The following is a 17,818-nucleotide window of genomic DNA, read 5'->3' as shown; positions in this document are numbered from 1 at the left end:
TTTTCCAAAACATGGATTTAAGTCCAAAAGTTGAACTCCAAACCAGCAGTAAGGTCTGGGTCAGTTAATCCTGAGTCAAACATATTTTAGAAGACCATGTGAGAACTTGCCATTCTCTAGGGGGTGCAAATATAGAGTAAAATTGCCTCATTTCAGATGGTAGCAATGCTAAGGGCTGAAAAAATAGCCAGGACAGCAACCACAACATGTTTTTTTTAATATATTTACATACACATGACCACATACACAAGGCCTGCACACTTATGTCCGACTTCAACCGTATTTCTCAATCCAAACATTAACCATTTTCAATTATTTTGTAGTTCTGTAGCTTGTAATAAACTGAATTTGTCATACAGACTGAGTACCAAACCCAAACAAGTTTGCAAGTGCTGGACTGGAAATCATTCCAATTACTGTGCAACAAAAGGCTGGGATTCCTGCAGGAGCCTGGGACAGATAGACTTTAGCTTGGCTCTCAGCAAACATCCAGGCATTCCTTTTTTTAGCAGAAGTACTCATAAGAAATGAGTTTGGAGATCTCAGGGGTGCATATTTGAGGCTCCAGAGAGGATCTGTACACACACAAGAATGTGATTCATGCCAGAGCTGCTCATCCAATCAAGGAACGGAAATGCTGCTACTGCTTGTGGTTCATTTACCCAAACGCTCCCAAATGCCTCAAAGGAAATTTAGAATAGTTGGGACCACTGCGACAGGGAAGATATTCCAAAAATGCATGATCAAAATTCTAATACTGCAGAAAAACTCCTGTGCTGTTCTCTGAGTGGAATAAAACAAAAAAGTTGTGTTAAGTGGTTTCCCAACACCTGCAACTGTTACTGGTAAGAAAAAAAAAAATTCAGATAAGCAGGAGATGAAGATCTGTAAAATCAGCATTTTGTTAATTCACAACAGAGAAAATTGTTTAATTATTGTATTAAATTACATTTCAATTTAACTAACCACAAATTTGCTGTGATATCGAGTAAAAGGCAATATTCTGTTGAAAGTTTCTCTTTTATTTACAGTTAGGAGAACATGAGGCTCAGCTCTCCAAAAAAACCTCTGGAAAAACAAAACCATGAATCAGGAGCTCTCCCTAGTGTTTCAATATCAGACTGCAGTGAGGAGCTAAAAAATCCTTCATATTTTACTTGGTGTTTTCAAAAATCATTTTAGCTGTGCACCTTGTCTATAAAAGCCAAAAAATTCCTTGCCTAAGCTCTGATTTCTTTCTGTTAGTATTTAACAAATGTTTCCTGATCTGGAAGCATTTTACAACAAAATGAACACACTCCAGTGTTTTGATGCACTTTCTGGTGTCAATTAATTAATATCAAAGCAGTAAATTACAGTTTAGTTTGCAGGCTCCAAGGACAGCAGCATTTACCCTGGACAATCCTTAGAAAATTGTTAATGAAGATTTTACTCTAAGACACCAGACAGAAGAAAGAAGAGGGGGGAATGTGACAGCTAAAAATCTGAAGCATTTCATGAGGAATTTATACCAAATTCTCAATTAATTCATGACCTGGATTTTAGAAATGAGTCCATTTACATAAATACAGCCTACATGCAGCTGTCTTTCTAATTTTACTTCCTCTTTGTACCTTTTAAATTTTAATTCCCAATAGAATAGCATATTTTACATAGACAGGTCAATGCCAGGGCATGTAAGGACTAAAAAAGGGGGATCACTTTAAGCTGAAGGAGGGCAGGGTTAGATTGGATATCAGGAGAAATTGTTCCCTGTCAGGGTGGGAACCTGGCACAGGGTGCCCAGAGAAGCTGTGGATGCCCCTGGATCCCTGGAAGTGTCCAAGGCCAGGTTGGACAGGTCTTGGAGTAGTGGAAGGTGTCCTGCCATGCAGGGGGGTGGGATGGGATGAGTTTTAAAGTTTCTTTCAAGCCAACCCAAGCCAACCCAAGCCAACCCAACCTAACTCAACCCAACTCAACCCAACTCAACTCAATTCAACCCAACCCAACCTAACTCAACCTAACCCAACCCAACCCAACCAAACCCAACTCAACCCAGCCCAACACAACCCAATCTAACTCAACCCAACTCAACCCAACCCAACCTAACTCAACCCAACCCAACCCAACTCAACTCAACCCAACCCAACTCAACCTAACTCAACCCAACTCAACTCAACTCAACTCAACCCAACCCAACCCAACCCAACCCAACAACTCAATCCATTCTGTGATTACATCATCATGCACTCCAGCCTAGAGAAAAAAAAAAAAAAAATTAAAAAATAGACCCATGTTTTTCACACAGCCTGTCCCCTATAAATTGGCAAAGTGACCCTCTTCAGGAAGAGGACAGAAAGTTCCAGGAGCAGCAAACACTTCAATTCCAACAGAAGTGTGCACTGGGCTGCAAATTGTGAGAAAAAAGAAAAACAAGGAAGTGTGGAAACTACAAAAAGAGCCTTTGAAAACTACAGTCAGAAAAGCTTTTCAAGAACAGATGTAAAATCTTCTGCAGTTTGCTCATTGCTGAGAGAAAAAAAAAAAAAAAAGGCATTGGGTACATTGCCCACAGCACGTGAATTCTTTAACAGTCAGAAAGTGATTGGACATTTTATGGGAAGAAAAGATTGTCTTGCAGCATGCAGAGCTCTGAACAGCCACCCTGCAGATATGGGGGGGGAATATTGGCATTTACCTGAGACAAAACTGCTCCCAAGATGAAGGAAATTTGTACTTTCCTTTAGGAAAGGGACAGTAGGATGGCATCAGGGAGAAAAACACTCAGTGTGCCAATGCCTCAGCGTTACTGTGTATAAACCAAACAGAACAGCAACAACTTGGCATAAGGTGATGAGAATTCATACCTGAATTCAAAACCCACAGCAGGAGGGAAAGCTTGAGATGGACTCAGAAATTTGAGGGTAAAACTTTGGGAAGTAGAGACCTTTGGCTCATTCTCAACAGTGTTTTGATGCACATTTTGGTGTCAATTAATCAATATCAAATCAATAAATTACAGTTTATTTTGCAGGCTCTAAGGGCAGCAGCATTTACCATGGACAATCCTTAGCAAATTGTTAATGAGTATTTTATTCAATAGCTTAAGGCACAAGAGAGAAGAAAGGAAGGGGAAGAAAAGCAACAGCTAAAAATCTGAAGCATTTCATGTGGGATTTATAAGGAAGTCTTAATTCATTCATGACCTGCAACTAAGGCAGGTGGTTGCTCCATCTTAAGTCCTTCTTAAAAACCCTTCTGAAAGGCAAAAAGAAAAAAAAAGAAAGGAAAAAAAAAGGAAAGGGATCAAAATCTCAGATCAAAATCTCTTATTTCTATCTCAGAACAACTGGACACTGTAAGAAGTGATGCTCAAGGATAAAGGTTTAAAGGCTTTCAGAGGAGATATAAGAGCAAAGCTAGTCCAGAATGGGGGCCTGACAGATCCCATCAAAGCCAGCAAAAGCATAATGGGGACAAGGAAACATCTTATTCTGCTGGCAATGATCTGCAGAGAAAAAAGAAAACATCTCCTCTACTCGTCTGATTCACACTCTTGTTTTAACAATATCTTGTATCTTGAGGGAAAAAATCTTAAAAGAGAACAAGGAGGTTTGAAATCTGAATTGACAGCCCTGTGTGTTCTGTCCCTCTAATTTATTCTGCATTTTGTTTATTTCTCAGTTTATGTGCCAAAAGATGTTATTATTCACTGCTGGATTGGAGTTAATTATTTTCCTGACACCAGTGCCAGCTCCTATTTAAATGCCAAAACACACTCTTGGTTTTCCACCCAGCCACGTTGGCTGGTACTGGAGATAACTCAGGAGCAGTGAAATCTTCCCACAAAGTTTCTGGGGATCTTTGAGGGGCAGAATGTTGTAGAAAATTATTTGAGTCACAAACTCAGAGTGCTTCTGTTGAGGTCTGCAAGAAGTTGAGGCACTGGGATGAGGTTCAGACAGATGAACAGAGCATGAAAAACAACATTAGAAACTGCTGAATAAAAAGAACTGTGGAAAAGGGGAGAAATAGCACTGAGGGATGGTTGGATTCCTGTGAGAACCTCAGCAGACATCAGGACAGTCACCCATAAGACAGGATGGAGTAAAAATGGGGAGAATACAAGAAAAAGAGGCTGTCAGCTACCATGGAAGGGCACAAAGAGCAGCAAATCCTGCTGTTAGCAGGTGCTGTGGGAATGCTCCAAGCACAGCCCCACTGGGCAGCTGCATGGATTCCATATTCCCAACAGGATAATGGCCAACATTTGTTCAGAACTATTTTCCAAGCATTAAGGTGAGAAATTGGTCTCTGCCTCCTGCACCTTGCATTAGCAAATAGTCCCAGAGATTTTGACTAGATTGGCTTTTAACTATTTAAAATGCAATGTTCACAGGGATATGACAACCTGATATTAGGAAACCAAAAACAGCCTTGTACCCAAAAGACACACATGTTATTACACACAGTGATTCAGAATTCCAGCAGCTCCTTAACAACAGGGCTCAGAAAGAGCAAGGCATCCATCATATTCCTACTTTAAATATTACAATAATACTATAAATTACACAGCTCTCAAGGCCTTGGATGCAATTATAAAACTCAGTGGTGGGCAAGTACATATTGCTGGCTTTCATTTCTTCTAAAAATTTAATTTTTACCTGTGTTTCCTAACTTTTCTGTAATAGAAAGCTGAGATGCCCATTAAACCAGTCCTCCTTCACCAGAAGAACAAGACAGAAAGATGGATGAAGCTCCAGATTGATACAATGCCACAGCTCACAGTTTATGAGTTACACAAAGGATGGTGCTGTATTTCAAACCGGGTCTGGCAGTTCTGTGATTACTTGTTTGTTGTTTGTTATTCTGAAATACTCAGAAGTGCACAGAAAAGCAGCCAAGGCTACCAGGGAGTGTAAAAATGAAGGGTTTTTGAAGGCCTGTTCTTTGTTCCCAATCCTCCTTAAACTGATGGGGAGGGAAAAAAAATCCTGGTGCCATGCCTTTTCTTTTTTACAGAATGGATCAGCTTTTTAATCTAGCATCTAAACAGTTCTTATGGAAATATTAACCAAACCACACTGGAGGAATCCCAACCAACATGACAGTTACCAAAAGAGGTATTTTGATTTCTTTTAATAGGGTCTAAAATAACAGGGGTAATAATAATAATAATAATAATAATAATAATAATAATAATAATAATAATGGCTTTAAAGTTGCTGGGAGAGGGGAACCTCAATCCATCCCATTCCTCACATCCAGCAGAAGATGCTCAGTGTCTGGAGAGGGATTGCAGTCAGCAGGGAGCACCTGAAAAGTAGGACAATGGAGATCCAGCCACTCCAGACAATGAGGCTTCAGGGGCTCCTGCTTAGCTGTGGCTGCCCCTGGATCCCTGGAGGTGTCCAAGGCCAGGCTGGACAGGGCTTGGAGCAGCCTGGAATAGTGGAAAATGTCCCTGCCATGGCAGGGGTGGAACTGGATGAGCTTCAAGGTCCCTCCCAACCCAACCCAACCCAACTCAACCCAACCCAACCCAACCCAACCCAACCCATTCTGTTGCTCTACAATTCAACACTGACACAGCAAGATAAATTGGGTCCACATGTGGACTGCTGGTTTCAGTCAGCACAGCAGCAGAAAGTTACCTTGATAATGAAATGTTCAGAGAGTGGGAGGTATTTTAGTATTTTTTTTCCCCATAAGAGTGCATTCTTCACGTCTCATTGTGACAGGCTAATTTTTGTAGAACTGATTTACAGCAGCACTCCTGAGCAGGAAAACAGTGTAACAGCTTTCAAGCACCAGCTTAACATCTCATCCTTGAAAAGCTTTATGAAATATCTTGCCATTATTGCTTTACTCCTCCAGTCATTTCTACCTTCAATTTCCAACACTTAAATGAAGGTAGGTCTTATAAACACAGGTAACAAGATGACACTTGGAAAATCTTCATTTTAAATGACAGATTCCCTGGAGGGAGATGCCAGAGCAGGCTCCTAGGACTGGGGCTGCAGTGGCTTTAAACAGGAAAATTGTGAGAATTATATAATTGTGAGAATTATATATGCTTGCAGTGTAACAGCATGGAGATGTTCTAGGAAAAGAGAAGAACCTGGAGGCAAGGAATGCCATAATCTAATTCCAGTTTAGCACTGGAACTGGGTCCCCACCAGGGCAATGACTGTGATCAGGAATGCTGAGCACAGAAAGTGCAAATTTTGGACTCAGAGCAGTTAAATCACCTGTACCCAATTCTTCAGGATAAGATGCAAACCCAAAACTTCTCAAAGAATCTATACAGGAATCCACAGAGAAGATGCTGCTTTGGATTTAGACTCGAGTGGTGCTTGGAAAACAGTTCAAGTGGAATCACTGGAAAAGTTGTTTTCTAGTGGTGCTCACAACAAAATTGGGTTGCTGCAAAAAAGAGCTGATGAGTGATAAAAGCACAAGATAAAAAAAAAAATGTGAAGAAATGGAACAATGTAGAAACGAGGCTATTAGACAAGAAAATGATGAAAAGAGCAGCTCCAAAAGCAGGAACTGTCACATCTACAAACACACTAAAGACTACACAGAATCCTGGGTTGGAAGGCCAGGTAAAACACAGACCAAAGGGAAAAAAAGAAGAAAAAAAATCCAATTAATTTCTGCTTGCCTCAACAGGGAATTTAGGAAGGAAAAGGTCAGAATTTAAAGAAGTGGAAAGCTTGCACACATGTAGAGAGCAGAAAAGCATAAAACATAGCAGGCCAAAGCTAAACAAGAAATTAAAAGGATGGAAATTAATTTGAACAGCACCTTACAGTGGGCACTTCATGGTAAGAATTTCTGGAAAAGCATTAAAGTGGGAGGCCAGCTAAGGAACCACCAGGAACTCTTGATGGAGAAAATGGAGCAAAATTACTCAGAATTTCTTTACTGGGCTCTTGTGACACAGAGCCTGGGGAGATTTTCACATCTCTGACATACTTGGGAGTGATTCAAGAAATACTGGACCAAACCAAAGCTGTCAATAACCCCTCAGAACTGATTCTTATTCTCTGCCATGTGAAGCTGCAAAGCTGCTGGCAAGGGCAGTTCACTCACCCCAAAAACACATTCTCTCTTTTAATTATTTTTTTTCAGTGTATCAGCAGCAATTTCCTGTATTCCTGTTCACAGCCAGCACAAACTACTGTACATTTTTAAATAAAATGTACAGCTGCAAACTACAATGGATTTTTTTCTAATCAATACCTGCACAAATGAGCCAAGTTCAAGCTAAATGCATAATTTTGCTCAAATCCAAATTCTATAAATTGAAGGGGGTATCACAGCCTTCGAGAGCTTAAGCACCAATTTAAAAGATTCTGTCAATTATTTAAAAGATTCTTCTCTAGTACAATGTTGTCAATCTATGTCTCACACCCGAGGTTAATTTGAGGCTTAAAATGGAGCATTTCAAGTGCTGTTGCATTAAATAATAATGAACAAGGAGAAAATTATTCATGTGAATAAAGAGCATGAATCACAGAGGAGAGAAAATTATATCTATAAAATGCAGATATGCAAAGATCAATCCTTATATGAGATGACACAAAGGAAGGAAAAATAAATTGTAGGGTGAAGCTATAGCTGCACACGGTAATTTTATATTTTTTAAAGCAGCAAAGAATCTGGTTCACCACAAATTCTGGTCCAATCAGTCAAGGTGCTACCAAGCCATCCAGAAAACCTCTGTAAAAATATTTTTTGGCAGCAAAGTGCTCAACCAACTTTCTTGTTCATCACCACAAATACCAGCCAGCTCTTTTCCTGTGCAAATCAGCAGCTTTTCAACCCCACTATTGACAAAAATGCCTTTTGTTCACAAAAAGTCGCTGGATTTCACATTTCAATTTCTTTTAATACATTTCACTTTCTGCTGTTACATACAATGAAATGTTCTGCATTTCCACAAAAAACCACAGGGACATTAACTAAACAAATAAAGAGTATAAAACATCCAGCTTGAGTGCAATTATGTTCTCCAAAGCACAGAGCAGAGAACAAAGGAGTCGACAAACTGCAAGCACACACCTAGCTGTGTACAATTATACAAGCTACACATAATTAGTTCAGTTCTAATTACTTTGCAATAGTATCAGGTTTTATTGTAGTCCTGATTCTCCAGCAAAAAGTTGTCAGCCAACTACAGGTGCCTCTTAAAAGCCAGAGCTATTATACTCATTAAATGTTACCCACTCTGGAAAATAATGGTATTTACAGATACCACAATGCTCAAAGAAAACTTTTAGGAGTCTTTCTGATAGCACAGGGTTAGAAATGTGTCTAAAATCATGGGAGTTGTATACAACAGATTCAGGAGGTGGAAAGAAAGATTGAGTCTGGCAGGCCTGTCTTTATTAGATCATGTGAAACTGCACCTGTGTAATCATCATGTGATAAATAACATGATTGTTAAATGTAATAGTTGTTTGGTAAATTGAATATATTATTGTTTAATTGTAACAAGAATCATGAGAAATTATGTAATTGTAACAAGAATCATGAGAAAGGGTATTTTGGGGACCTGATGGAAATTACAAGAATCCATGCTTGGATAAGATCAATGTATACAATAGAACAACATGGGTTTAATAAATATTATATAATTACATATCCCTCTGCAGCAGCTGGGAAACTGGAGCAGGTGGGATGCAGCTGATGGGTTAAGAATCAAGTGATTTTTTTTTTTCTCAGTGAAACCATTGCAAGCTGGTTTCTTGTTTGTGGATTACAGAGCATCGTGCTGCCAAATTGTTGCTGCACTGGAGGGGGCTGTCACTGACATAAAGGAGAATAATCAAATCTTAGAAGCACAGGGATGAGGGGGGCAGGCACCCCTGTGCCTCAAGAGCATCACCCCTCAGATGCTGCTACTCAATGCAACCAAAAACCATTCTGAAGGCTTTGGGGAAAGGGAATCCCAGAGAATGGGAATCTCAGCCCCAAAAAGTTGTGCAGGTCAACACACAGCCTGCAGTCCATCACAGCAGCTCTGCAGAGAACAGAACTCCTCAGACTCAGCTGAACCTGGCTAAAGACCCTGTTGGGATGAGAATCTGCACAACCTGGTATCCAGGAGGGATTTCCTGGGGCAGGGATGCAGCTTGCAGAGCTGAGACAAATGAAACGATGCTGGGAACACCTACTGTAATCCAAAACCTAGGAGAGAAGTAACTGAGCTGAACAAAACACCTGGAATGATTTAGGGTGTCTGAAGGGCAAAGGACACACAAGCCAGGGCAGGGACACTGAGAGCCCCAGCCTGTACCTCCAGCCTGTACCTGACAGATGTCGGAGCAGCAATCACTAAATCCCTCAAACTGATAAATGACTGATAAATGATAAACTGACTGATAGATGTTTAACAGAGGGGTTTGGATGGAAAATCAAATGCATCATTCTGTGAGAACAGGGGAATACCAGACTTGGAAAGTCTGAAAAATGAGATTATATGATATCATATTTATTACATTAGATTACACATTAGAATATAACATTATATATATTGTATTATATAATGTCTACTAATATGTCTATTAATCTAATCTAGTATCATGTTATTTTATACAACATTACATGATATGACATTATATATGATTGATATGAAATGATAGTAAAAGACATTATATCAATAGACATATATTACAATATTACAATATATATATTACAATATATATTAATATTCTATTCTCATATTCTATTATGCTAATATACATTATAGAATACTATATTAGGTAATTTCATATGTGAAAAACACGTTTCACTGTCCTGCTTGTAGTTTTAATCCTCTTCTTATCATCTTTTAATTTAAGTAATAGTCCTAGCCTTTTACAACCGGTGTTGATAATTGTGTCAGCTGCAGGGCCCCATCACACGCTCACGGGCTGTTATCTCAACTAGGCGGGTAGTTTAAGCAGACTACCTCTAAAAAACTTCTGTCTAACTTTTGCTATTAAAAGAAAACAAAAGAACCTATATTCATACAGAAAAGCTATTTGAACATTATACATACAGCATTTAACCCAACAGGTGCGAAAAGACGATGATATGTCGTGCACTTACAAAAAAAAAAAAAAAAAAAAAAAAAAAAAAGAGAGAGAGAGAGAAAAGGTTATTTATTTATTTATTTTTCTTTTTTTCCCTTCCCGTTTGCTCCTTCCTTCCTTCCCTCCTCCCTCCGTCCCTCCCTCGCTGGGCGGGCCCGTGTCGGTCTCCGCGGTCCCCAGGGCCGGGTCCCAGCGGGCTCGGAGCCCTCGGAGCCCTCGGTGTCCCCTGTGCCCCGGGTGCCTGTGGCTCGGGCTCGGTGTCCCCGGTGTCCCCTGTGCCTGTGGCTCGGAGCCCTTGGAGCCCCCGGAGCCCCCGGTGTCCCGGTGCCGGTGCTGAGGCGATGCCGCGGGGCTGGCCCGGGCTGAGCCCCCCCGGAGCCCAGAGCCTCGCCCGGGGGCCCGGCCATGGACACGGCCTTCGTGCAGGAGGTGGCCGCGTCCCTGGTCAGAGAGTTCCTCAGCAGGAAGGTGAGCCTGGAGTGAGGGGACACTGGGGAAGGGGAGAGCAGGGAGGGACGGAGCCGGGCTGGGGGCACGGAGGGGTGTGGGGGGTTTAGGGGAAGGGCTGGGGGCACGGAGGGATGCTAGAGGTTTGAAAGGGAAGGGCTGGGGCACGGAGGGATGCTGGAGGTTTAAGGGAAGGGCTGGGGGCACGGAGGGATGCTGGAGGCACGGAGGGATGCTGGGGGCATGCAGGGATGCTGGAGGTTTAAGGGAAGGGCTGGGGGCATACAGGGATGCTGGAGGCATAAAGAGATGCTGGAGGTTTAAGGGAAGGGCTGGGGACATGGAACTATGCTGCAGGCATGGAGGGATGCTGGAGGTTTGAAAGGGAAGGGCTAGGGCATGCAGGGATGCTAAGGGCATGCAGGGATGCTGGGGGCATAAAGAGATGCTGGAGGTTTAAGGGAAGGGCTGGGGCACGGAGGAATGCTGGGGGTTTAAGAGAAGGGCACTGAGCTCATGGAGCGATGCTGGGGGTTTATCCAGCCTGAAATCAGGAGTTACCCAGCCTGAAATCAGGAGGGGAAGGGTGCGAGGCTCTGGCTGCACTACATCTCCCACAGTGCCCTTTAATTCCCTGCTGCTTCCTCCTGCTCCCATCCTTACCCACACACGCCTGCGAGACTGGGAATTCGATCCAGAAACGCACTTTCACTTCGGTTTTTCTTGCTGTTTGCAGGTTTGCTCTTTATTATTTTTTTTATTTTAATTTTTTTTCTTCATTAATTGCCTGTTTTGCTGTTGTACTCCTGTTGGCAAGAGGCACACAAAGCCTAAAATATATATATATTTTTTTTTTAATTAAGGCAAAAGGTAACAGCTTTAGAGAAAGTGGTAACATGCATTTCCCGTCCTTCCTTTCCCCCTTCTCCTCCCCCAGTTTTCGGTAATAACTCAGCAGAAAGTCCTTTTTTAGCTGGGGGAAAAAGGAATTGAGATAAAGGGAGGAAAGATGCTATTGTACCTGACACAAATTTATTACTATAAAGTGAATTTTAGGCTACACAGGGATTGAGCAGACTGGAAATCACCTTCACATTTCCATGTAGCAGCACCTAGTACTTTGTATTTATTATGTATTTTATTGTTCAGTCCTTAGGAAATACTGCTGATGTCTCACCCTTTGTGTCAGGAATTAATTGTCTTATATCAGAAATTAAACAGCCACTGTCTCACTGAGTGTTGCACAAACCTCAGTCTCATGTTTTGCATCCCATCTCCAAATTCACATTTTCAAAACAAGGGGCACTGATAATCCTTTGTGCTTCTGCTTCCCCCAGATCTTTCATAGACATCAGAGCCTACAGAGATAATGATCCTTTATTTACCACAGCTTGCCCTTAATTTCATAAATCTGAGCCAGACACTGTCAGCATAAAAAGAAATGCTTTGTTGTGACAATAACCCTCCACAGAAGGAATCAGGGCTTTCTCTCTCAAAACAGCAGCCTTGTGTTGTACCACTTGAATTATTTTGGGATCCAGCTCACAATAAATCAGTCTCTCCCCCAGAAAGGGAGATTCCCATAGATTTTATCTCTCAGGTACCTATGGGTGCTGGCCACAGACTGAAAAGTCAAAGTTTGAGGACCCCAAACCAGCTGATGCCATGGACACCTGACTGATTTCCAGCCTGAGGCTGCCTGGAATAACTTCAGCTCAGCCCCTTCATACAGACCATCAGTCACAGGAGGCTGTTTAGCAGCTGAAGTCACCTGCATGGAGGTTTTTTGTTTTTCTGTGTTCAGTAATTTCCCTCTCACATATCCACTTGGATTGTTTCATATCCATGGGGTGCTGTAATTCAGGATTGAGGTTCTGAGAGTTACCTGCCATCCACAAGTTCCTTGCCACACCCAACAAAACTTAGAGTAAAACCTTTGGGGTCTGACACTTTTCCTTCTCAGGGCTTGAAGAAAACCATCAGCACCATGGACGAGGAGCTGCCGCGCTCTGCGCTCAGCATCAATAACAGGAACGAGCTCCGCAATGTGCTGCACCTGCACTCCCTGTACAGACACAACAAGGTGAGGGAAGGCACAATGTGCAAGTGTCCTTGCACCCCATTCCCATTTACAAATGAAAATTATACTTCTAGTTTTTATTATCCTTGGAAATGCAATATAAAAAGTGTGGGACCCACAAACCTGGGAGTTTTGAGCTTTCTGTGCTTTCTGACCCCCTGGAGAACACTGCTGTGATCTGAGGCATTGGAGAAGGCTCCAAATTTGGGTATGGAGTTAAAATAACAGGTGTGTAGTTAAATAGAAATGTGTGAGTTCACATGGTGAAGGGTTTGGAATTTGAAGGTTTTATAATATAGTGATAGGTATGGAACAAGATGGAGGATTTTGGATGGTGTCTCTTTGGGTGTTCATCTTTCTTCTCCATGATTTCAGGCAGTAATTTCTGATTGAACAGTCAGTGCTGCACTGAGGGTCACAGGAGTTTGTTTATTGGGTCAAAAGTATAAATAATAGAGGTTTAATTCTCTGTTGGACTGTTCAGCTTTAAGAGATCTTGTAACCAGTTTGGTTCATCTCCATTTTGCACTTTTAGCTGGTAACTAGAAGTATTGCTGAACTTTCTTAACTTTAGATAAGATTTAATAAACAACCAAGCCCAAACACAAGAACATCTATTTCCTTTGTGTATTTGTTAATCCTGTCTCTGAGTGAAGAGACCCCAGACAAAGCACTAATTAAGTGATGCAAACACCACCACTGTTACAAAAAAGTTCACTCATAACTCGAGGCACCACAATGCTTCTGGTATTTCATATAAGTCTATAAACACCATTCAAAGAACCCTCTCCCAGTGCAGAAAAGGTGCATTCTAGCACAGTCTCCACACTTTGGAATATTTAGCTAAAATGAGAGTCAGAAATCACCATTGCTTTTTTTTTTTGTTGTGCTTCCTTCACTTAACACAGCATCACCTAGCATTCTCTAGCTGCCATGTTTCAGTTTGTGGATTGTTTGTACAGTCACACCTGGGATACACCCACAGGTAGCTCTAGGAAACAAGTTAAAGTGTTCTGTACAGAGTAAAAATAATGCCCTGCAGCCAGACTAACACACCATTTCAGTAGTCACCAAGAACTCTATTTCTCTTTTTGGCCAGGCAAAGGAGAACCCACTGAAAACCCTGCTGGAAATTATCACTAATTACTTCCTGGAGCGCCGTGGCACTTCCAGGAGCTCTGGTTCCAGCTCTGCTGTTTCTGCTGCTCAGAGCAAGAGCTCAGCATCCCACCCCCCTGACCTCCAGGATGAGGATCATGGCAATGCCAGTGCTCTGGACGAAAGCAAAACTCAGGCCTCCAGGTACAGTCTAATTTCTTTCTCCTTGCCTTGTGTATTCACTTATTTTTTCTCAATGAAGGGAAAGAGTGTTGAATATTTTATCATTTACATCTCGAGCTTGACTTTGTTTTATTATTCATCCTCATAACACAAAGCTTAACTTTGCAGATTATTAATATCTCCTGTGCAAGCCTTCAAAAATGATCTTTTATGTTCCCTGCCAATTATGAAGCCTGATAACCTCAATTGCATCTTTGAGTCACTGAAGCAGATTGAAATAGGAGATAGGCAAAACCAGTTTTGCTGTCTTAAATTCAGTGTTGTTATGAATATTGTAGGTTCAGACTTTGCAGAATACCTGAAAATAGCATGTAACCAAGTTTTTCATTTATTGGTACCTCAAAGAGGATTATCAGCCCTGTACTTCCATAGATAGCTTTTAAAATGGGCACAGAAGTGTAATTCAGCTTTCCAGCCTCCCCCTCAGGGAATTAATCAGCTTTTGTTCTTCATCCTAAATGCAACGTGCTCAAAGCAGCCAAGTCTGAGCATCAGTGCATGGAAAAAAACCTCATGAAGTAATTTCTTAGAGGGGAAGAAAGCCAAGATGTTTTAAGTTGAGCTCAGAAGCAACACTTGAAAAAGAGGCAGTGCAAAGGCTTTTTTTCTTTTTTCTTCCTCTTTTTTTTTTTTAAGCCTTTTTTCTTTCCCTTTCATGGATCTCTTCCCCAGAGGAGTCCCCAGCACTGCTCTGGGAGGGCACAGCAGTGCCCAGCAGTGTTCATGTTAGAAGGGACCTTAAAGATCAGCTCATTCCATCCCCTTCCTCCATCCCAGGCTGCTCCAAGCCCCATCCAGGGACACTTCCAGGGATCCAGGGACAGCCACAGCTTCTCTGGGCACCCTGTGCCAGGGCCTGCCCACCCTCACAGGAGAGAATTTCTTCCCAATATTTAATGTAAATTCCCCCTCCTTCAGGTTGAACCCTTTTTACATCAAATAAGTGAGCATGGAATTGTTTTACCCCTATTGTAACCAATTGTGACACATAATAATGGTATTGAAATAATGTCCTGAAGTCCTGCATCCAGATGTTCAGGTGAAAAGTGACTACATTTGATTATCATTGAGATAAAATGTAACTTAATTTGACAGCAGTGCTATAATTAGCTGGTTTTATTAATTTACTTGTGCATTACTTTGCTGTTTCAAGCTTTTCCTCTTTTTCCCCCTCTAGGTGTGATGCTGAGAATCCACTGGATAAAATCCCTCCAGCCAGAAAACATCAGCACAGAGGTGAAAAATGCCACCCAGGGACAGCCCACAGCAGTGACTTACCCTGTGCTTGGGACAAGAAGTTAAAAGACAGTCGAGAGGATTTAAAAGCAGCTCTGATTTCTGAGGAGCTGAAGCCCACAGGGAAGGAGAAGCCAAGGCCCAGGGCTGGACTCATTGCCAGAGGAATGATGGCTGGACCAGTGGCCAGTCCACCAGAGGTGATTCCCAACACTTTACAGAATATTTGGCTTGCCCTTGGGTTTTATAGCCAGCCTGCTGGGATAAAAATCACTTGCATGTAATGTTCAAATGGCTTCTGCCTGTTAATCTATTAAATCTGCAGGCTGAAAAGAAGTGGTGAGTGAGGGAAATTGTTCTTCATTCAGAATTTCAGATGTAACCACTGCAGGCAGCTACCCCCTGCATGTGATCTCAGGTCACTGAATTCCTTTGGAAATCTTTCTCATTCTTGAAACCTCTTGGCAGATTTGGTTTTCCATTTTCCTATGCAAATTGCTTTGTTACCTTCACAGTATCTGTTTTACACATTTAATCAGTAGAAAATTCCTTTCAGTTCAAAATGTTTCTAAATTGATCAAATCAGACCATATTCCATCATGAAGTGCTTTCAAAGCAGAGTTTAAAATTTCTTGCCTGTTTTTTTCTTCATGCTTCTTTTATATAATGACAGGGACTTTTCCAGTGTAAAATTAAGCTTGTGATAATGAGAAAATAAAATATTTAACTATGACATTTAGGTAGTACTGAAGAACACATGGAAATTCAATGAATTAGTTAGGTATTTATCAGTATTTCTGATTCAGAAGTAAAGACTAGATACCTGTAGTGGTAGATAACAGTAAAATATCTTATAAGTCTTGATTTCCTGAGCTGGATACAATCCCAAAATTAAGCTCTTGGGAGGTAATTTGGAAAACATGTTTTAATGGTAGGTAACATCTTTAATACTGGTCAAATTTTAAGTGAAAGTGTTTGTCTTATTTTATTACTGATTTTTTAAAAAAATATGATTTACTCTATAAGCTGATTCCTAAAAATAAATTCATGTTAGCTCAGAAATCAGTGCTAGAGCTTTCCCCTGCTTTTTGTGTTTATTTAAAGATGGTAAAGTTGTAATCTGTGGCTTTCATGGCATTTATTTCCAGGATCCCCAAAAAAGGAGACTCTCCAAAAGATCCACCAGCATCAGCAGCCCAGCCCAGCCCAGGGGTGAGGAGCAGGAGGAGCATGAGCTGAGTGTCCCCAGCCCTGATGTGCAGGAGAACAAAGCCTCTCCACCAAACTGCAATGTGGAATTGGCATCAAGGACTCTGCTCAGCTCCCACCCCAGCTCTGCCTCTGACAAACCCAGGAGCAGCCCCAAAGATCCTGATGACTTTTTCTCCAAGCTGCTGGCTGAGAGAGAGAGGGCCAAGGCAGAGGAAAGGAAATCTCTTCCAAGCTCTGAGAGCAGTGAAAAAAGCCTTAAAGTGAGTGTCCTTCACAGACACTCAGGGGCTGGCAGAGAAAAGAAGGAAAGATCCCTCAAGAAAGCTGAGAGTCGGTTGTCAGGCCACAGGTGAGAGTATTTCTGGGAATATTATGCTAAAACAGAGTTTTTATTATTGTTCTGCACTGTTTCATGATATAAAAGTTTTAGAGGTATGTCCCTCTGACAGCTCCAAATACCTGTTTTATCTTTTCTCTCTCTTGTTCTTAATTGATGTTTTTTTTTGTTTTGTTTTGTTTTCTGGGTAAAATATAAGAGTGGGAGGCATGGCACTTTTTTTTATTTATACTGTAAAACTGTGGCCAGATTTCTTAAAATTATTATTGCTGTTTTGTTTCCCAGTTTAATTTATTGAAGTACCATATGTGGAGACCCTTCTGAGAAGGAAGCAATTATACATCAGGTCTCTCCACGTTTCTGAGTTAGGAGCTGTGGGAATTCTCAAACTGGGGATCTGCTGGAGCTGCACATGGGCCAGGAGTGGCACTTGCTTCCTATCTGGAACCAAAAATTAACTGAGAGGAGCTGCCAACATTCCACAGTGCCTTGGCTCATTGGATTTGTAAAAGATTAATGTGTAATAGGCCAAAGTGCCACAGTCTAAAGTCTTAAAACTCTGGTTTCATGCAACTTGACTGAGCCTGTAAGGTAGTGCTGCCCCATCACTTCATCCTTTCCATTCTCAGGATGATTTTTATCTCACACTCAGCATTGATGGAGGTAGAGAAGAGAACTTCAAAAATGCTGAGAATATTGAGTGTAATCCTGATATTGGATAATCAATGAATGTGTAGTTCATTGTGGATGAGCCTCAGAGGCATGGTGGGCTGGATGGAATTCCCTGGGGAAAAAAAACCCAACCAATTGCAAAAAAAACCCAGTAAAAAGTCTTATACAAACCTCACTTGTGAATGGCTGGGTGACAATAATCCCAGGCAGCACTGCAGGCTTGGGCAGCCTGGCTGCAGAGCTGGGAAGGGACCTGGGGGTGCTGTGACAGTGGCTGGACATGAGCCAGAGTGTGGCCAGATGGGCAGGAAGGCCAATGGCTCCTGGCCTGGGTCAGCAGCAGTGACAGCAGCACCAGGGCAGGGATTGTCCCCTGTGCTCAGGCCACACCTCAAATCCTGGGGTCACTTTTGGGCCCCTCATGAC

At 41.7% G+C, this 17,818-nt stretch overlaps 1 protein-coding gene across 1 annotated transcript in view; it reads left to right on the top strand.

The window, feature by feature from the left end:
- The first annotated feature begins 10,224 nt into the window (after window positions 1-10,224).
- MINDY4 (MINDY lysine 48 deubiquitinase 4) overlaps window positions 10,225-17,818 on the top strand; it is a 70,539-nt gene continuing 62,945 nt past the window's right edge. Inside the window, exons 1-5 of the mRNA XM_033066683.2 lie at window positions 10,225-10,535; window positions 12,478-12,597; window positions 13,694-13,896; window positions 15,113-15,371; window positions 16,320-16,732. Coding sequence (XP_032922574.1) covers window positions 10,473-10,535; window positions 12,478-12,597; window positions 13,694-13,896; window positions 15,113-15,371; window positions 16,320-16,732 — 1,058 coding nt within the window. The 5' untranslated portion in view covers window positions 10,225-10,472. The remainder of the gene's footprint in view (window positions 10,536-12,477; window positions 12,598-13,693; window positions 13,897-15,112; window positions 15,372-16,319; window positions 16,733-17,818) is intronic.

This window comes from Catharus ustulatus, chromosome 1 (genome assembly GCF_009819885.2).
Source record: "Catharus ustulatus isolate bCatUst1 chromosome 1, bCatUst1.pri.v2, whole genome shotgun sequence".
Classification (NCBI taxonomy): domain Eukaryota; kingdom Metazoa; phylum Chordata; class Aves; order Passeriformes; family Turdidae; genus Catharus; species Catharus ustulatus.
Note: the sequence above shows the minus strand (reverse complement) of the source record. Positions and strands in the feature narration are given on the sequence as shown.